This window comes from Phascolarctos cinereus, unplaced genomic scaffold (genome assembly GCF_003287225.1).
Source record: "Phascolarctos cinereus isolate Bilbo 61053 unplaced genomic scaffold, phaCin_HiC Scaffold_9;HRSCAF=440, whole genome shotgun sequence".
Classification (NCBI taxonomy): domain Eukaryota; kingdom Metazoa; phylum Chordata; class Mammalia; order Diprotodontia; family Phascolarctidae; genus Phascolarctos; species Phascolarctos cinereus.
In genome coordinates, this window is record NW_027556402.1 from 218683323 (window position 1) to 218705376 (window position 22054).

The 22054-nt window shown below is 42.7% G+C and overlaps 1 protein-coding gene across 1 annotated transcript in view; it reads left to right on the plus strand.

Annotated features, from left to right (window-relative positions):
• Positions 1-4507: 4507 nt before the first annotated feature.
• The window catches only part of NAV2 (neuron navigator 2), a 453334-nt gene continuing 435787 nt past the window's right edge, over positions 4508-22054 (plus strand). Inside the window, 1 exon segment of the mRNA XM_078148755.1 lies at positions 4508-5242. Coding sequence (XP_078004881.1) covers positions 4985-5242 — 258 coding nt within the window. The 5' untranslated portion in view covers positions 4508-4984.

A 22054-nucleotide genomic window follows, 5' to 3' on the forward strand; every position in this document is an offset into this window, starting at 1 on the left:
GAATCTAATTGCCTCATTTTACAGATGAGGAAACTGAGGCCCATAGAGTTTATATTGATCCTTTTTGCCATTTTTCGTATTCTATATGAGTATATGGTAATTTGTGAATGAGCCAATTTGTTGTTGTTGTTGTTGTTTTTTCTGATATGTTAAGAGTAAGGCCTCGGTAAAAGAATCACTAGATCTAACATAAAACTCCAATCGGTTTTGTGATTCTTACTGCCTGTCACTAGGTTGTTCTTCAGAATGTTTGGACCCATCTATAGTCAAGATTGAGAGCTGGAAGACACCTTAGACACCACCTCCTCCAATCTTTGAGCACTACAGCTCAAACAGATCAGGTGACCTTCCCAAGGTCACACAGATAGTGAAAGGCACAAGTGGGATTTGATCCCAAGGCCAAATCCAAGCCCAGAATGTCATCAGTGCCTTCTAGCAGCTTGCTAGCACTGAATTCTATTATCAGACTATAGATTTAGAACCATAAGGCATCTTACAGATTCTTGGTCTTGAATCTTGGTCAGGTATCTTATTATCTTGTCTAACCCCCTCATTTCAGAAGAGGAAAGAAACCGAGACCTAGAGTTGTTTCATTTGTGATTTTCCCAATTAAAAAAAATTCCAGGAGGGCATTTAGCATTTTCTCCAAGTTGTCTTGATTTGCTCTCTAATTATTTGTTCTCTAATTGTTAGGGTATTTGAGCATCTTTTCATATGGCTGTTAAGAGTTGATATTTTCCCCCTTTTTAAATAGAATATTCACACCCTTTGACCATTGTCCCTTGTGTGTCTTATAGCTATCTATCAGTTCTTTAGAGGTACTGATTTTTATCAGGCATATTTAATAACATAGCTTGACTAATATTCTTAATACTAGCAAAGGGATTCCCAATTTCTATAATTCTGTGATCCACAAAAGTGAATTTAGACTTTTACAACTTCTTTACATCACTGTCTGCTGAGGCCTAGCACAAAGTATTGTCAGGCAGAATGAGTGATGAATTGGTAAGCTTGGTCACTTGCAGATCAGTTTTGAAGTTCAGTTTATATTCATGGGACCACTAAAAGTTTGTGTTGAGGATTGGAGAGAATGAAGCAGCTGATGGGGACTTCCTTTATCACTACAAGAGTTGCTTTAACACTTGTGAAAACAGTAATAAACAATTGGTTTAGGCCTGCGATTTAACTGATAGAAGGAACTCCCAGTGGAAAAAATCCTCCATCAATGCACATCTGCACCTGCTCTACAATTTGTAGTCTGAGAGAGTGGCTAGGAGGTCTGGAAGGTTAAGAGCCTTGCCCGCCATCACCCAACCAGCATATGTCAGAGTCAGGACTTGACTGCTCTCTAAGCCACACTGCTATGAATAGTGTGGTTTAGAGGAAAGAGAAGAAGACCAGGATTTAAATCCCAGCCTTTCTTTTTACCACCTGTGCCAGCTTAGATAAGTCACTTAACCTCTACGGAGATCACCCCATAGAGAATAAAGCACCCCCTTCTCACTCCCTCCCCATTTTTCTTTTTGTGTGTGTGTGTGGGAATCAGAGGCATGGGATGAGCAGCACAGTTACTTGCAATAACATTATCTTTCCCGTCAAAGGCTTCTTCTAAATTTCCCTATTTCATTTCTATGGAGGGTACCACCATCTTTCCAGTCTCCCATATTCCTAATTTCTTTATCCTTGTCCTGAGTTAAAATCTGGCCTTGGACACTTACTAGCTGTGTGACCCTCAGCTAGACATGTCATCTCTTTTTGCCTCAGTTTCCTCAGCTGTAAAATGGGAATAATAGCACCTACCTCACAGGATGTCGAGAGGGAAAAAAAATGACATAATGTTTGTGAAGTACTTAGCCCAATGCCTGGTATATAGTAGGTGCATATAAATACTTATTCCTTTCCCTTTCCCTCACTCAATTGAAACTCTTTTCAAAGTTACCAATAATTTCTTAATTATCCAATCTGACAGTCTTTTTTAAGTCTTCCTGTTTCACCCTTCTTCTGAAGCATTTGGCACTATCTCTTCCTGGATACTTTTCCCTCTCTATGTTGTTCTGATATTGCTCTCTAGGTTCTCCTGTTACCTGTCTGACCAACTCCTTCTCACTCTCTGCGGGTGGATCATCATTCATATGTTCCCTAAATGTGAGCTTGTTCCAAGGTTCTGTCCTGGACCCTTTTCTCTTCTCTCTGCACACCCTCTTTACATGGTGACTTCATCAGCTCCTGTGACTTTAATTATCATCTCTATGCAGACAACTTCCCAAATCCAGCCCCAGTCTCTCTCTTGAGTTCCAATCCCACATTATAAACTTTCCTATTGGACATTTTGAACTTTATGTCCCATAGACATTTTAAATTCAACAAGTCTAAAACAGTACTCATTATCTTCCTCTCAAACCAATCCCTCTTCTAAACATATCTACTTCTATTGAGGACAACACCCTTCTTACTATCCCTCAGTTTCTCAAACTTGGCCTTATCCTGGACTCCTCAGTTTTCCTCATCCCCACATAATCAATTCATTGCCAAATTACCATTTCTACCTCCACAATATCTCTCATATTTCTCTTCATTCATACAGCTACCGCCCTACCTCAAGACCTTTGTCACCTGTTTTGGACTATTCAAATAGACTCTTAAATAGTTTCTCTGACACAAGTCTCTTCCTGCACAAATCTATCCTCCACACAGCCTACAAAACCAAGTCACATCCCTCCTCAATCAATTCCAGAAGCTCCCTGTTGACTCTGGGATCAGTGTTTTCATCTTTATCTCATCCTTTTTAAATGTCTGTTTTTGAGTATGTATGGCATTACCAGCATGCTACATGTATATAATTTATAAATAACTACACATACACTGGGGGTGTGTCAGCAATTTTGAAGACCACTGGGCTTTTATATCGACTTTCAGTCTTAAGTCTAGTATCCTATAATCCTTCCAGCTCTCTATTTACGATCTTTTCCAACTCCTCACTGCACTACCTCCTCCCCTTCCCATTAATGCAGCAAGAAAACCTGGGGCCAGCCAATGCGTTTGAGGCAAAGGGCAGGGACGGGTTCCCCCAGTCAAACGAAGCATTGTTTCTCTGGAGCCGGCCAATGTCATGAATACTCTCTGGCCCGCTCTAATTACAGAGTCTGTGGTAGGTTGTAAGAAGGAGTTAGTTTAGGGCGGCTGCTTTTCCTGGGTATTGTATTTGCCCGTAAATACTTCAAATAGTTGCAGTGAAATGTGTAGCCTTTGAAAGCCGGGGAGGAGTAGATTTAGGGAGGCACCCTCCCTCCAAAGGAGTTACACCAGCGTCTTTCTGAATGGGTAGAGAAGAAACGGTTATTTCTTTAAATTTAAAAAAAGAAAAAAAAAGGTGGGGAAGGGGGTGGAGATGTAGGGGGAGTGTGGCTCACTGGAGCAGATCCTTAAGTCAGATAGTAGCTGAGCAATGCCAGAGATCTTATTCCGGGTAAATTCAAACTATAAAAGTGACCAGTGGAGGGGGGTTGGGGTGCAGGCGGGAAATAATAAACATCCTCCTGGCCGCTCGGCAGCTGCCAGCGTACATGTTTGAAGACGCGTTTGGACACTTTCCTCCGGGTTTCAGGGGCACTGCAGGGACTCCGCCCCGGGGTTCTTCCAGGGCAGTGCCCCCTCACACTCCTTAGCGGGGAAGCGAGCTCTGCAGCAGCAGCGTGATTCCAGTCCAGCTTTGCACTGGAGAGCCCCCCGCATCCCTAAGTCTGGCTGCTTCTGGACTTGTGGCCCCGCCCCTTTTGCAGGCAGCTCTTGGGCTTCTGATTGGATCGCGGAGGACCAATCAGCGGGGGCCCTGACGAGAGGCTGTCAGTTTGCAAGCTTCTCGCGCTCTGGCTAATCTCCGCAGCCTTCTTTGGTAGCGCTGCTGCTGCTGCGGCTGCTGTGAGGTTCAGGCTCGGGCTGCGGCTGCGGCTGCTGCTGGTGCTGTTGCTGCTACCGCCGCTACCGCGCGCGCTCCGGGCAGCTGTGGCCTCAGACCTGCTCCGCTGCCCATGCAGGAAAACAAGTGGGCGCTGCTCTCGCTCGCTCTCACCGGCTGGATTACTGCTGATTGCTCTTCCTGCGCTCGTCTCTGTCCTTTAACTCCATAGGGAGCGCATATTTATACGCCCAGGCCTGGGAAGTGCTGGGAAGGTGGTTTCCCCCGGGATTTTGATTTTGAGGGGGAAGGGAAGTGGTGGCATTTGTGAGCTCATGTCATGCACCGACCATTCCGCCTCCTGTGATTTCTCTCGATTTCCTTCCCGGCCTCATCAGCACCGGCTGCTACAAAGATATTGAGTCTAAGAAGCTTGCTTCTCTAAGGCTCGTGTCCAAGGGCATCAGTCACTTGTGTGCTGGGCGCTACATCTGCTTCTTGGCTAAGGCCGAAGAAAAACATCTTAAGCTGAAAATCCTGCTTGCTAGTTCTCGCTGGCATCTCTCTCTCTCTCTCTCTCTCTCTCTCTCTTCTCTCTCCTCTCTCTCTCTCTCTCTCTCTCTCTCCCTCCCTCTCTCCCCCCCCTCCCCTTTCTCCCTCCCTCCTTTTCCTTCGGATCTTTCTTCCAAAGGACTGTCTCACTTTGGAGATGCAGTGACAAGATAATGGAAGTAAAAGTCTGGGTTTCCAGGAAGGAAAATCATAGGAAGCAGCCAGTGGAAGGGAAGAGCACTTAAAACATCCTCAGTACATCCAAGAAGGGGAGAAGATTAGACCATAGCACCCCGGGGCCAGCAAGATCAAGGTTGGCAAGCTAGCAGAAGAGATCTGGGATTCCTGAAGGTGTGCCTGCTCCTAGCTGATCATTATTATTATCGGTTATTATTTTAATAAACTGGTTGGAGCTTCGTGGGTGAAGTAAGGGCTGCCTTTCTGCCTTCTCGTCTTTCCCTTTACCCGGCTACTGCTGCTACTGCTGCTACTGCTGCTGCTGCAGCTGACAGAAACGTGTTAGGAAAGCAGAAGAAGATGCCAGCCATCCTGGTCGCCTCCAAAATGAAATCGGGACTGCCGAAACCTGTGCACAGTGCCGCACCGATCCTCCATGTGCCAGTGGCCAGGGCCGGCCCCCAACCTTGCTACCTGAAGTTTGGGAGCAAGGTGGAGGTGACCAAGCCCATTTATTCGAGCCAGATACCCCTGAAGTCTCAGGGGCTCCATGAGCCTGCGGGGGATGGGCTCCCCCTGAGGAAGAGCAGCTCTGTGGAAAACGGATTTGACACCCAGGTGAGAGAGAAGGCTGGTGGGGGGGGAGGGTTCGAGGATGTTGAGGGATCGGGGAGCAGAAATGAATTGGAGAGGGAATCAGAGTAGCATGTGGGAGGGGGTGGAAATCTTTATGATGGGGGCATGAGGTTTGGAGATTTGTGAGGGACATGGTTGGTGGTGGGTGTGGCCAGAGGAGTCCTTGGGGTATAGAGATTTGTATGACTGAGGGTAGGTTACTAGGTAGATATGTGATGGAAGTGCTCTGGCATATTGGGTGGTTATGTTGGTGGAGGGCATATTAAGGGTATCTCTTTCTCCCGACTCTTAGAAAGACATACCGATGTGTATTTTCAGGAAAAAATGTGTGTGCTTTTCTATCATCGAGTAATAAAGATAAAATGCTAAGCTAGCCACTGGCATAACACATTACCAGTTTGTCTAAGATGACAAGGGTTAGTTTCTATTTGTCAGTTCTGCCATTGGTTTAATCTCTAGTTGCAGAATCGTTTGAGACACATCTATTTGCACCTAGATGGAATTGCTCTGGTCATTGACGTGAAATTCAGGCCAGCATTATAGAAAAAGCATTCCTTCTGGTTGTTGGATCTCAGTTTCTGAGGGAGAATGTTCAGAGCTGACTGTATGGTTGGTGTGGTGCCGGGCCTGGAATATGCAGGCAGGCAGCAGTGAGGGTCCGTGGCATACCATCTGAGGAGATCAGACAATCTGCCTTAGCTGGCTGGCACCTCCCTCTTCACACTGACGGACTGATAGCATGGGGTAGCTTTCTTAGTGGTATCATGCCTGAAGTCTGGGACCTCCCTCCTCCGTGGCAGGTCGTGGAAAACTGATCTGAAAGAAAGAGATCACATCTCCTACATAGATCTGTGATGGCTAGCCCCCCCCCCCAACCTCTCCTAAGGAAAAAAATCATGGCTGCCAGTTGGTTTTGTTGGCCGCCTCCCTTGCTTTTGCTGTGACAGGGTGGGGTATAGGCTCCTCTTTTTGGCTGTCTGACAGCAGAGACCTTTTGGGTCAGGCAGAACAGATGAATGTAACTGCTATGCCCCAGAACCTGTGGCATAGCAACCCTGGGAATACTGAATTCTCCCAGCTGATTCTTTGCTAAATGGTCTCTGAGTTCTCCTGCTACACTATTCTCCACCTCCACCTGTACTCCCCCTTCCTCGTTTCATTAACCTTAGTGGGTTATCTGGAAGTGGGGCTCTACCAGGCAGCTTTTAAGCTCCTCACTTAAGCCTTCATTGAAGATTTCAGTCAACAACCCCTCTTGCCTGTGCAAAAATGCCCTCAGATACTGAAATGCGTTCAAGTATGTGAGCTGCCTTCCATAGACCTTAACACCAATGCTGAGATATCTTGCTTCTTATAAGACTCCTACCAATAGCTCAGCCTTAAGATCCTGGTAGGTTTCCCTCCCTCCATCAAGGGCCCCGCCCCATCAACCGCAGTTTTCCTAATGATGACCAGTGATGCCTTATGTGTCAAAAAGGTGGGGAGGTGAGTCTTCAAGGCCAACTCCCACTGCCCAAGGAAAGGAGAACATTTTTTAACATTGCCTATAGAAGATGGATGGTGATACAACCCTGGACTCAGACAGCAGCGGAACTACTGCTGTGGGAGGCTGTCCATGGAGCACAGACAGGCCATTCCTGCTGGGCTACTTTTCTTCCAGTTACCATATGTAATTCCTGCAATTGTTACCCTATCCTTTGCACCAGCTGCTTGAAAGCACATGAAATGATAGGCTCCATAAGACTATGACCATTTTTTAAGTTAAATGCAGGCATATGGAGGAAGGTAGAGGGAAGTGTGTCTTTAGAGGGATAGGGCAGCGAGATCATCTAGAAGCCAGATTTGCAGCTCGACACTGAGTGAGGATAATAATAGCTAACATTATAGAACACTTTAAGGTTTGCAAAGCAGTTTATGTAGCCCATTTGATCCTCACCACAACCCTGTGAGGTAAGTACTATTGTTACTTCAATTTTTACAAGTGAGGAAACTGAGGCAGAGTAGTTAAGTGACTCACTCAGGGTCACAAAACTTGCAAGTGTTTGAGACTAGATTTGAACTTAGGTCTTCCTGACTCCAAGTCTAGTGCTCTATCCACTATGCCACCTCATTGCCTAGGATCTGGGATATAGCTCTTCATTTAGTAACCCTTCTTTTCCTTGGACTTGTGTCTACACTCTTCAGACTCTGCAATCCAGTGACACTAGCCTCTTTGCTGTTCCTCAAGCTGCCTCTTGGCTTCAGGCACTTCACTGGCTTTCTCCCATTCTTGGGATTCTCTTCTTCCTCATCACTGTCTCCCAGACTTCCTGACTTCCTTCAAAGTACAGCTAAAATCCCACTTCCTACAAGAAGCCTCCCTTGATCTTCCTTCATACTAATGTCTTCCTTCTGGTGATTATCTCCAGTTTATCCTGTCTATATCTTATCTGCATAGAGTTGTCCTTTTGACTGTAAGATTCTTGAGAGCAAGGACTGGGTTTGTGGGGTTTTTTTCTTTTCTTTTTCTTTCTTTTTTTTTTTGCCTCTCTTTGTATCCACAGAGCTTAGCACAGTGCCTGGCATGTAGTAGGTGCTTAATAAATGCTTGTTGACTCACTGACTTGCTGTATATAAGCATTAAAGGACAGAAAACTTGGGGGCCATATACCCCTTGTGCTCTTAGTAGCCCCTCCCACCGTTTTTATTACCCTCTGTGAGGCACTGAATAGAACCCAGCTTAAAGAGCTACACTAACCTTGTTACTGGTACTTTATCAGCTTACATGCACTGCTTGCCATAAACCTGGAATGGATGGAAGCATCTGGAGGCAATCCCCTGTGCAATTCCCTACCTGCTTTGGGCTACCTCCACAACCTGTATGTCAGCTTTGTAATGCTAAAAGTATCTGTGTCCCAGATACCAAGAAGTGGAAAGCCAAAGAGGGTAGGTTGGGGTTCAGAGCACTATAGCAACAACAGATGAATTCATCACACTGTATGCCACAATTCTGGGGTGAGAGTAAAGACCTCTATACCTCTGTAGCCTTTCTGGTGAACACGCTTTCCTTACATGCTTTTTGTAAGCAGACTATTGGAAACATGTTCTTCAGAAGGCACATTATTGTTCTGTAACCAGATTAGGCTTGAAAATGGTAAGTACCATATTGCTTAGTATGCCATGCATGCTAATAGTTATTTGAATCTGAGAATTTAAGTAATAGTATGGAAGAAAACTGTATGATTTTCTCCAGTGTTGTGAATTGTGATTTCTTTCTCGACATTCTTTTCACATCATAAAGCACAAGATCTGTCGGCATGGTCTTTGAAATGGGAAGTGATTTGCTCATTTTATGGATTTGGCTGAGCTTGTGTTTTTTGCTTTATTTGCAGCCTTTTGCTTTATTTGTCCTTGGGAATTGGGTGGCATGAGTGGGAAGACATTGGGATCAGTCAGAATAGTGATTTATGACGCCCTTCTGTATTCAAGAGAATCTCAGTCACTGAGTCCAATAAGAATTTATTAATTATCAGGCACTGTGCTAAACATTTAGGATGCAAAGAAAGGCAAGAGACAGTCCCTGCCCTCAAGAAGTTTATATTCTAATAGGAAAAACAATGTATAAACCATTAGAGATATATAGGATAGATATAGATATAGATATAATCTTCCTTACAGAGGGAGATTCTAGCAACAGGGAAGAATGGGAAAGCCTTCTTGCAGAAGATAGGATTTGAATTGAGTCTTCAAGGACTATTGAGAAATTAGAAAAAATGAGGTTTGAAATTATTCATACCAGGAAAGTTGTTTCTTTTTTCTTTTCCCTGTAATCAATGTACATAAACTCCTGAATGAAAAACCCTAAGGAGAAAAATGAATTCTGGATTAGATCTGAAGTGCTAATCTTTGTTGGGTGCTGCTTGGCCATATATAAAAATCCTTCAATTATCAGGGTTCTATAGCAGCTCAGTGCCAAGGTGCCAAGTATGCCCCAGAAAAAAGGGAAGGACTCAGATGACGTCCTCCAAGACTTAGTTACTACTGACCTTCTAACACAAAGTCATTGCTGCTAGCTTTATTTTGCACTTTGTGCTTATGCCTTCAGCATACCCCAGGGCTCAAGATTTTCCCAGAGATGCACAAAAAGTTCTTTCATACACAGCATGAGGGAATAGAGCTACATGGGAAAAGCCACCCAGGTAAATAGCGTCCCCAAAGCTAGGGTTCTCCACCCCAGAGAGGCTTCACCTATCTAGCTTGCATCCTTTCCTTCTGACATAATTGACTCTACTGTATGAGAGAAACCTTTTAGAATCTAAAGTCCTTGAAGGCAGGGAGTATCTCTTTGTGTCCCAAATACTTAGCACTGTGATTGGCACTTGGTAAGAACTTACTAAGAGCCATTCACTCATTGAAGTCAGTCAGTCCAAATGTTTCTGTTCTCCCTGCATTTGTCTGCTGCCTACTGGCAACCTCAGAGTGGGAGAAGTCTTCAAGGACATATAATTTATGAGATAGAGCTCATTTTGGGGTGGGGGGAAACCTTGTGACATGTTCTCTCCCATGCTTAGAATACACTGCTTCTTCATCTCTAGCTTTTAAAACCTCTATCTCCTCTTAAGGTTCAGCTCAGGTGCCATTTTCCTTCATCCCTTGAGAGGTTGCTGGCCTCCTTCACATTATCTTGAATTTACTTATGTGTATAAGTGTTATGTAACCTCCTTGATGTCTTCAGGTAAATTGTTGGGGATTTTTTGTCTTTAACTCCAGCAATTCCTCTGCCTGCCTGAGTGTCCTCAATTGTAAAAGAGTACTAGCCCCTATCTGCCAGGGTTGTGGTGAGGATCAAATGATATAAGATTTGCAACATGCTTAGCACAGTGCCTGGAATATGGTAGATTCTTATTAAATGCTTGTTTCCTCCTTTCCTTCCTTTCTTCCAGTACTTAGCATAGTGCCTCTCACCTAGTAGTTACTTAATAAATATCTGTTTAATTAAATTGAGTGGTTGGTGCCCTCCTTAGGGCTATTGGAACAGTTAAGCCCTTCTTACTCCATTGCTCTGTTTCCCTAATTATCAAAACCACCAATCTTATCTGAACTTCACTTACCATCACTTCTTTTCTATGTGTTTTGTCCAACCCCATCTAAGACTTTATGTTCATGTTTTGGATTTTTCCATTTTGTCCATGTAGAAGTCACCTGGGTAAAGTCTTACTAGAACATTTCACTGTGGCAGCAGGAAATACCAGGACTGATCACCTTTTGTCCTCTAGTTACTCATCTTCCTGTGAAAGTTTGGACTTCTTTGGAGCTATTCCCAGTGGAGCAGGTGCTGGATCCTGAATCTTCTCATAGGCAGCTCCTTATCCGAGATTCAAACTGAATAGCTAGAGGAACTTAATGAGGATGGGAGTAGCCTGGGATAGCTTCAGTGGAGAATGTAAAGCTTAAACTGCACTTTGAAAGATAGCTAGGATGTGACTAGGCAAAGCGCAAAGCTGGAAGCCAGGGATGTTTGTGGGACACTATTTTTTTCTCTTCTCCAATTTATTAAAGAAGGAACCAAAAGCATTGTGACGTCAAGATGGATAGGAGTTATTTGGCAAGGAGGACTGATGTTTAATAGCTAGGAAATTGAGGAGGAGAAAGAAGGAGAAGGAGGAGAACAGAATGGTTTGCCTGGGGCAGAAGGTGTACCTTAAGGAGTAATAGCAAGATCAAAGTTGAATGGAGCAATATCACCTCGATCAAGTGGGTTATTGTCTTTTCCAGTCTATAGAAATAGAAAGGAAGGCACAGGGGACAAAATGAGCTGGGCACATAGTGTTCAAGCTGGATAGCACTGGGACCCTCATCTTCTGGCCATCACAAACTTTGGCCACTTCAACTCTGTGTCTGTAGGAATGCATGAATAGGTCAGCCACTGATACTTGATGCAATTGTCAAGGCATATTTGAAAGAAAGCGGCCTCAGAAATGTATATTCCCCATGACATATTCATGTCCTCAATGACTGGTGAAGTTTTCATTGCTCTCCATGCTCTAGACATATCTTTCATATACCATAATTCTGTCTCTGATGAGCAGGAAGGGGCTCCCCAAATCAGAGAATGCAGAATCACAGAGTTTGAGAGGTGGCTAGGACCTCAGCAGCTCCAGGGTCTGACTGAAGGGAATCCCCCCTAAAACCTACTACCGGTAGTGATCCAGTTGCTACTTGAAGACCTCCAAGGGGGGAGGGAAGCCATCACCAATTAAGGAAGTCCGTTCCCCTTTGGGAGAACTCTAGTTTTGAGTAAGCTTGTCCTGACATCAAGCCGACCTTGTCTTTTTGTGACTTCAATCTGTGCCTTGTGGTTCTATTCCCTGAAGCCAAACTGAACAAATCTGATCATTCTTCCACATGACAGCCCTTCACATAATTAAAGACCAATATTTTGTCTCCCCCTTGACTCTTCTGTTTTCCAGCATAATTATCCCCAGTTCCTTCAACTGTTTCTCATATGTTACATATTCAAGGTCCTTTGCCATACAGGTCACACCTACTTCCAATGTTTTCCAGCTTATTAATGCCCTTCTTAAGCTATGGTGCCCAGAACAATACCTCAGATGATGTCTGATGATGGCTAGCACACTGAAACGATCACTTCCCAGTCCTAGAAGTTCTGCCTCAATGCAGCCCCAATTCAGGTTTTTGGCTACCACCGGATACTATTGACTCATGTTGAGCTTTCAGTCCAGATCAATATGCTGGATACAAGGAAAGGAATAAATAAATAACAGCAACAACAGCTGACATCTATCATGAACTTTAAGGTTAACAGATAACTTTAAATACAGTCTTTCTCTAGTTTCTAGTTTCTCTGCAGCTTCTCATTAGGGTCCTCTAACACACCCTTCCATCAGAAATTCAGATGCCTTCAATTTGTTTCACAGTCACTGGAACCACCACCAAACAGCTGGACAGAAGATTGAGTCTCTCTGTTAATTCTATTAATGTGCTTTAAGCCCCATGGTGGAATAGACTAAGATCTCTGGGAGAGATCTGGGAGATCCCTATTGGATTCCTTTTCTGCTCTCTTGTGACACCCGGGCCTTTCCCCAAGAATGAATATTTAGAGCATTGGCTCTCTTCACCTACTGCATAAATTATGACCATGTGCAAAGAATTGTTTTGGAGACAGGTTCTGAATTAGCCCAGAAACCTCTGTCCAGATGACCACAAGATAAGAAACCGCCAAAGGCTGTTTGAGGAGAACTGCTAACCCCTCCCCCCCCTTTTTTTTTTGAAATAAGCAACAGCAAAAAGGATATATTTAGTATTCTCCATTTTTAGGAGCTGGCTGGTTTTTAAATTAGGCTCATTTCTTAAGAAAGTAATTAGAGGTGATTGAAATCCTCTGTGGGTGTTTCAGATGTTTAAAATAAAACTGAAGAGGCCATTGGGAAGAAAGCTTCAAGAACACAACCTGTTGCAACTTGGTGCCATTGTGTTTTGATTAGAACCCTTACTTCATCGTCAAAGTTGATTATGGATTTGATTAGTGCATTTTTCTGCTGTTGTGTTATTCCCTTTCTTTAGTTTCTCAATCCTTTAAGGAGGATGTGCAGTGTGGTTATCTGCCAACATGTTAGAATGTTTGTAGTTCACATATTATTTCTTACTATATTGGTTAATTATGAGCCTGATCAGAGGTTTCTTGAGTGGTCATTATATTCATATTATATAGATAAACATGACAAGCAGCCTGGCATAATGGATAGAAAGTTAGCCTCAAAGGTCCTACTTCTGACTCACATTTATAGTGTGACAATGAGCAAGTCTCTTAATCTCTTAAGTGTCTCAGATAATGATCTAAGCCTATAAATTACAGATGGGTTGCTAATCTATATTGATGGAGGGAGAGTGGACACTTGGAGTTCCCCCACAATGATGAACTCACAGTTCTGGACCCCAAATATGGATAAACAAACATGCACTCGACTCCTATATATGAACTATCTTTAGGTAATCATAAAAATTAAGGCTCTGATGGAAGTCATTAGATCCCAAATGTAGATGTCAAGACACCTGGTTTCATAACTAGGCCTCACTGAATTACTCTCCCACCTTGGGTAAATAATTAAACATCTCTGTCTCTTGTTTTATAAGACGTGATAGCCGAAGGGCAATGCAAAGACACATGGTAGTTATAAATTGGCTACAGCATATTAATAATGAGAAGGTATACTTGAGAAGTGGTATAAAAAGACAGCATCAAAGACATGTATGTTCTCTCATTGTCAAAGACTTGTGTAAGGAGGTGAACCTGTTTGGGAGTAAAAGTGAGGATCATATATCAGTGAACAGCTTGAGTTCTGCCCTTGCGTCCAAAAAATAGGAAAAGAACAAAAGGAAAGCCTTTGACGTGTTGGGTAGCTGTTCTGTGGAGATGTAGAATAAAACGTTCAGAAACCGAAGTGAGGAAGAGGTTATAGATGAGCTGCAATCTATGCCAAAGGAGAGTATCCACATTTGAGGAGATCAGAGATCAGAATATTGAAATAAGATGAGGTTGGTATTATTTTCTGCTTACATTTAGAAAGGGGCCCTTTCCAGTTGCTTTTTGGTTATGTCTGACTCTTTGTGACCCCATTTGTGGTTTTCTTGGCAATGATTTGCCATTTCCTTCTCCAGCTTATTTTATGGATAAAGAAACTGAGGCAAACAGAGTTAAGTGACTTTTCTGCCGTTATACAGCTAGTAAGAGTCCTAGGCCTGATTTGAACTCAGGTCTTCCTGTCTCTGTGTTGGCACTCCATCTACTGCAACACTTAGCTTCCAGAGAGGGGCTTTAACCAAATGTTTGTTTAGCCCTTGGCACTATTGAAGAACTACCCACCAAGTGGATGCCCAGTTGAAAAACACTCTTTCTAAGGATTATCCTATGAAGGCACATCCTCATCACTGGCCACATTAACATTACAGGCCCGTATTTCATAGGATCATAGATTTAACTGGAAGAGACTCTCCTAGATAAGGACCCCATGGACCAGAGAAACTAAGCAACTAACCCAGGGTCATACAACTATTACATGGCACAGCTGGGCCTCAAATCCAGGTATCTTGACTCTATAAACCACGCTTTTCCAACAACCTCACCCTAGAAGGACAAATGTCAAGAACATGTCCATTTGTACTACAAAAGGAAGAGAATGTGGTCTTTTAACCAGGTAAACGGGGGCTGAAATCTGGGAGAGAAATCCTTGTCAGGGAGAGATCAGGGTCAAAGTTCAATGCTCAAAATAGGTGGTTTCTGCGACATACTGACTTCTTTCGTAGGCTGAGACCCAGCTGTCACTAATCCAGTTGGCTTGTGTTCTTTGAATATCCAGGTTCAAAAAGAGACTAACAAATCTAGGGAAGAAAAGTGCTGCCCTTCAAACCCTAAAAGACATAAAAACAGACTGGATGATCCAACATTAAAACAAGACTAACTCTCTTGCCAATTTAAAGTAAATTCACTTTCATAGAAAAGTACTCACCCGTGGATGTGTGTGTGTGTGTGTGTGTGTGTGTGTGTGTGTGTGTGCGCGTGTATGTGTGTGTGTGTCTTTGGGCACTTGGGTGAAGGGGAGACTAGCAATCACATGGCAGTACCAAGAAAAAAGGTTGGCTGGCAAAAGGATTCTAAATAACCACATTGTCTTAATGGGATACTATGGGTCAGTGTGAAGAGGGGAAATTGCCACTCTTTCCAGCCTTCTGTCATTTTGATCAGGAATTGAAATTAAGCACGTACTGAAATTCTAGTCAATTTGACAGGCTTGCTATTTGCCTCCTGACTCCACACCTTTGCACAAGCTGTCCCCATGCCTAGAATGTCCTCTCCTTCAACCCCAACGTCATGGAGATCCCTGGCTTCCTTCATGCCTCAATTCAGGTGCCATGTTATACTCAAGAAGCCTAATCTGATCCCCCCCAGAAATACAAAGTGTATCGATGTAAAATATATTTAAAATGTGTTTTTATGTGGATATAAAATATAGCTACACATACATATATAGGATATATAATATAGTATATATTATCTAAATAGATATGTAGTAGAGATATATAATATTGATAGATAGTGGGTTATCTCTCTATATATTACATGCATATTTCTATAGTTATATAGTAGACAGATAACTATATATAATGTATCTGTAGAGACATATATCATATATTATGTATCTATATGTTATATTAGATATAGATATATAGATATAGTATATTATATATTATATAGATATGTTGTAGGTTAGATAAATCTGTGTACGTATGTGTATATATGTATGTGTGTGTGTGTATATATATATATACATATACATGTGTGTGTGTGTATATATATATATACACACACACACACACACACACACACACACACACACATATATATATAGTTTAATCCAGGCAAAGTTGGGCTATCTGACCCCACAGACAGGATATAAGAGAAGAGGTTCAATTAGAAAGTGGGTGAAGGTAAGAAAGGTTAAGGCTTCTATTTTCCTGTGCATTATTGGCATGAAAGACCAGGATTAAATTCTAAGACTCCTGGCAATTTGTCATTTTACACATTGTTTATCATCTCAACCCTCCTTTTAGGTATCAGTAATGATATGACCTACCTAGGGGCAGCTAGGTGGCGCCATAGTGCATAGTGTGCAAGACCTAGAGTCAGGAAGACTCATCTTTTTGAGTTCAAATCTGGCCTCAGACACTTACTAGCTGTGTGACCCTGGATAAGTCACTTAACCCTGTTTTCCTCAGTTTTCTCATCTGTAAAATGAACTGGAGAAGGCTATGACAAATCACTCCAGTATCTTTGCCAAGAAAACTCCGAATGGGGTCGTGGAGAGTCAGACGCAACTGAAATGACTGAACAAGAAGAAAAGATCTATATAGTTTATTTTTAAGCATCCGTCTTTTCCTTCAGTTGATTGTAAACACTTTGAGTCCTAAGTTTCCTGTCTTTTGTTTTTGTGTTGTCAGCTCACAGTACTTGAAACATAAGTAATATAGTAGGTATTTAAGAAATGCGTCTTACTGAATGAGAGAATAAAATAGTTTGTTCGTTAAATAAATACCTGTTGTGCCATAGACCTACCGTAAATCTGGGACCCCCACTTTTCTTCCAAAAGAGGCAGGTCAGTAGCACAGTGGATAGAGCTCTGGGCCTTGAGTCAGGATGTCCTGAGTTAAAATCTGACCTCAAATACTTACTAACTGTGTGACCCTGGACACATCACCTAACCTCTGTTTGCTTCATCAAATAAATGTAAAATTTATAACTGTAAAATGGGAATAATAATATCTACCTCACAAAGCTGTTGTGAGTATTAAATGAGATAGTATTTGTAAAAAGCACTTATCAAGGGGCAGCTAGGTGGCATGGTGGATAGAGCACCAGCCCTGAAGTCAGGAGGACCTGAGTTCAAATGTGGCCTCAGACCAAACACTTGACACTTACTAGCTGTGTGACCCTGGGCAAGTCACTTAACCCCAGTTGCCTAAAAAAACAAACAAACAAACAAAATAAACGCTTATCAGAGTGCCTGGCATGTAGTGGGAGATATGTAAATGCATATTAATAACCCTTCCTTTCCCTTCCCTCCGCAAAAGCAAGGCCTGGAGCCTGGTTTCTTGGCTCCTTCCTATGCTTTATTACTTTCACCCGTCTCCCCTAGCCTGGTTTCCTCATCTCTCAGCTTTCACCTCAGAAGGAACCCCAAGAGCCTCCCCCTTCTCCATCTTGCTCCTTGAAGTCAATAGATGACTCTTTGTTATTTTTTTAAATAGGAGGTTTTATTACTAGTACCTAAAAGGAGGGTTGAAATGACAAACAAAGTGTAAACTGACAAATTTTCAGGAGCTTTAGAATTTAATTCTGATCTTTCATGCCAATAATGCACAGGAAAATAGAGGCTTTAGTCTTTTTCCTTTCTCTCCTTGAACCTCTACTTTCTCTGATTGAACCTCTTCTCTTCAGTCCTATACCTGGAGTCACATAGCCCAACTCTGCCTTGACCAAGCACTGGGATGGGTGGAATTATGTTGATTTAGAGCTGAAGAGGAATTTAATGGTGATCTCTGTCTGTCTGTCTGTCTGTCTGTCTGTCTCTCTTTCTCTCTCTTTCTCTCTCCTTCCCTCCCTCCAAAAAAGGGATATAATGTATAATTATATATCTATATAGACATATATAATAGGTATATTATGTATTACACATAATATATAGATATATAGTAAGTTAGATCTGTATATGTGTATATATATACAGATATGTGTATATATATATATATATATCTGTATGTATACGTCTATATATGTATATATACACATATAGTTTAATTCAAGCAAAGTCCAACTTCTTTATTTTACAAATGAGGAAACTCGGGCCCAGAGGAATTCAGACTTACCCAAGGCTACACAGGTAGTAAAGGTGTTGTTGTTTGTTTTTTTTAAAGTAGGATCCTAGGTGTAAGTTGGAAGGTACCTCAGAGGCTGTCTCGTCAAATCCCAAACATTAGAACTGGGATTTGAACTCATGTCCCCTGACTCCAAATCAGTGCTCTTACCCCCCTGTACCATGCAGCTTCCCAATGAAAAAGGCCCATACTGATTGGGCACAAACATAGATACCAGCCCCTATAACCGATCTGTGGCATTACCCTTAAGGTAATTGAATGCTTAGTATACATCTCATCCCTTAGACATTGTGCCCATGAAGGGTACCTCCAACATCATCACTACCACTTGTTTCACTGGTTTCCCAAAGGAGACTAAAATACCTTCCCATGCATACATGGCAGCTAGATGGTGCAGTGGTTAGAGTGCTGAACTTTGACTCAGGAAGACCTGAATTTTAATCCAGCCTTACTGGCTGTGTGACCATGAACAAGTCATCTAGCTTCTGTCTGCCTCAGTTTCCTCATCTGTAAAATGAGGATAATAATAGTGCCTACCTCCCAAGGTTGTTGTGAGGCTAAAATGAAAAGCACTTCGCAAACCTTAAAGTCTTATGTAAATGCTAGCTGTTGTTATATAGCTAAACATTTATCAAAGATCTTGGGATGACATCTTTGATGAGGACATTCATTCTCCTAAAACAGCTCATATTTCTATGGTGCTTTGAGGTTTACTGATATATTTCTCATAAAAAGCTTGTGAAGAAGGTAATACAAAAATCCTTACAGATGAGGAGGAAAATGGTTGGAGAGACAAAGGGTCTTGCTTAAGGTCTCATGACAAGTAAGTTGGCAAACCTGAATTTCAACCTAGGACTCCTGATTCTAAAGCACTCATTCTGCTAGCGCATGCTGGGTTTTTCACCATGCCCAACACATCATAGGTGCTTGAATGTTTATTGATACTGGCTGTAGTCCTTTTCTAGGGATGATGTCATAAGGTCATAGGATTTAAAGAACTAGAAAGGACCTTAAATATCCTTTAGTCTAACCCCCTAACTTTGTAGATAAGGCAACAGGCCTAGAATGGTTAAAATTATTTGCCCAAGGCCAAAGGGCAAAGAATAGCAAACTATTCCAAGCTGATTTGGATTTGGTTTGGCAAGGCTTCCAGGTATCTATACCCTTCTAGAACCTGCTTTGGAGCTACTGACTCTGGGATGGCAATTCTTCCCTTAAGCTCTCTGTTTCCCCAACAAGCTTCCCCTCCCACCCATCTTCCAATGCCTGGAACCAGACTTTATACTGTACCGCAAGGCGATGCCTTCCTTGCTCTTGTTCTCTGCGGCTATGGGCTCCTCTGATGTCTTCCCCTCACCTAGGCTTCTCGGATATTAAAAATTCCTTATTTGGTCATCAACTAGTCTTCCCCCAGACGTTCTACCTCCAATATCATCCTCTCAGTCACCTTCAGTGACCTCACATTTGTCTCCTTCCACTCGCCTAGCGGTCTTTCTGTCTGCAGCCTCTACAAAGTCCTAACTTGTCTTTGACTCATCCTTACAGTTCCCTACAGTTTCACAATAGCACCAACCTGAACAGTAAATTCCAACACGGTTATTTCCATTGGTAAGGACAAAGTCCCTGGCACTCTACCGTACCGTGACAAACTGGTTTGAATATTTCCCCACCAACATGACCAGTAGACCAACCATCATACACAGAGACATAATCAAATTGTACCCATTTACATGGTAACTTTGGATTTCCTCCACCCCATGGTCAAAGGAGAGAAAATTCAGTCCCACCACTTCCTAGACAGAGAACAACAGTTGGTCATGAATTAAAGCTTTTGTCAATGTAAGATAATAGCAAGTTACATGGAGATTTCTCAGGAAATTTATGTCACCCACACAAACCCCAAAGAATGACTCAGGGCTAGTTGCCTCTGATTCCCATGAAAACAGCCCTGGTCTTGTCACTGAGCTATTTTGCAAACAACAGCCTGAAACCCCAGTGTGTTTTGTCTTTCCTTCTAAATGTGTGCCTTTATACCTTGGGCGACCTTTAGTCTGTGCCAGCCCTACAGCCTCCAATGTGGGAGTAAGAGATGGCATGGGAACATGGGTTAGCAGAGTTCCCTCAGTGCCTAACTCCTGATTTCCCACTCCTGGATATTTGGATCTTGGCTATTTTGGACATCTCTGAACGAAATCATTTTCTTATTGCCTTGGGGGTTAATTGGAAGTGCAAAGACATGGGAGTTAAGAGACTTGGCTTGTGTCTTTGGCCTTTGTTAATTCACTGTGTGAATGTAAGCAGATCGCTTAACCTCTTTGGGGCTCACTTTCTTCATCTATAAACTGGGAGAGGGGAGGCACAATGTAGATGATCTCTAAGATATTTTCCAAATCTAACATACTTTGATTCTTCGTATTTTCTAATAAGCACAACACAAGGAGTCCCAAAAGACTTGGGGCAGTTTGAAGTTATTGCCTGCATACTGCCCTAAACCTTTTGGGTTGTCCTGTATAGTTAAAGAGGATCAAAATGGCATCACTATGTTGGGGTCAATGGCCAGTTTTTCTGACTGGGACTGATCAGACCAATATGAGCTCAGAAAGCTCTACCACAAGTCCTGTATAAATGACACTGTTCTAGGCACAGAGGGGAGGGCATGAAGAAGTATAAAACGTGGCCCTTGCACTCATAAAACTGTTCAGGCTTATCTGAAGAAAACCATTGGCCCAGAGATGGTGTGAGAATGAGATCTAGATAATAGGTACAATTCAGTTCAGTTCAGGAGAAATAACTATAGGTTGGTGTGCTTGGGAATGGCTTAAACTTGGATGTAATGGATAAGTAGGTCTTGGGCTATGACTTGGTTGAGTGGAGAGGAAGAGGGAGGGTATTTCAGTCAAGTCAGGGAAAGGCTAGAAATGCCAACAGAGCTTGCCTTGACGCACTTCATATTGCCTTAGCTGCATAGAATAGCCTGTCTTCCCAGAATGTCATCACCACTTCCTTTGCCTTGCTTCAAGAAGCCCTTCTTCTGCCCCATTCATCCTTGTCATCAGCCTCTGTCTTTCTCTTAGCCTCCCTGCTGTTGGCCTGTCTTTGCTACGGTGCCCCACTTGGCTTTGCTGCATCCTGCTGCAATCTGGGAATGATTCTTTTCACTCTAACCTACTCTTCCTGCTGCGAACCAGGGTACCCCGCTCTTACCACCCTGACAAGAGCCTCCCATGTGTCTGACAGCTGGACGGGTTCCTCTCACATCCTTTTTCAGCTTCTCATCTGGCTCAGCAGAACGCCTCCATTTCATGCCCATTCCTCTTTGATTATTTTCAGGCCTGGGAGTGACGCATGTTTCTACCACAGTTTGTTGGCCCCAAACACCCCAAAGCTGTCAGCCTTTCCAGTTTATGAACTACTTGTTATTAGCCACTCTCTCTAACTGGACAGGACCCTCAGGGAGAAGAGGTCAGCAAAGGGACAGTTCCAAGGAGCTCACACCACTCAGGTGAATAAACTATAAGTAAAAAACTCACACTTGTATAACATTTTAAAGTTTATGAATAACAAGCCTGTAAGGTAGATAGTATAAATAGTATCACCATTTACAAATGAGGAAACTAAAGCTCTGAAAAGTGGTTTACTCAGGGTCATACAACTCTAAAATATCTCATCCTGTACTGTCTACTGTAGTCAATCTGGTCTACCCTGGGGCAGTCCATCTCCCAACTCAGTGCCTTTACCCAGGCTGGCATGCTCTCTCTCTTTCTACCTCTGCTAATAGAACCCTTATCTTTCTTCAAAGCCCAGCACAGGGATCACCTTCTATTGCAGGCCTTTCTTTATCCCTCCCACTTATAATGCCCCTCTCCCACTGTATTTTTTCTTTGTTTATGTAGCATATACTTTCATGGGAACAATTTACTCCATTCCCAGTAGAATATAAGCCCCTTGAGGTCAAGGACTACTTAGTTTTGTTTGTTTTTTCATTGTATTTCCAGCCTCTGACACAGTGGCATGACAAATGTGCCCTCAATTGAACTGAGGTGTCAGAACTAGGTCTTCTGATTCCCAGACGAGGGGTCTTTCTACTAAGCCAGCTGTCTCTCTATGGAGTTAAAATAATGCAATACAGTCTGGGAATTACATAGAATTCCCTTAGAACAGTTTCTCTTACCCTGGGGTCTTCAGACCACTAGATTTCAGGGCATCTGTGAACTTGTATCAGAAAAAAAAAAGAATGACATCTTTATTTTCACTTCACTCTAACTGAAATTTAGCATTCCTTTCAGTTATTGAAAAATGTTTTTCTGAAAAAGGTTCTGGCTTTATCTGACCGCCCCTGCAGGTCTGGGACACAAACAAGGTTGA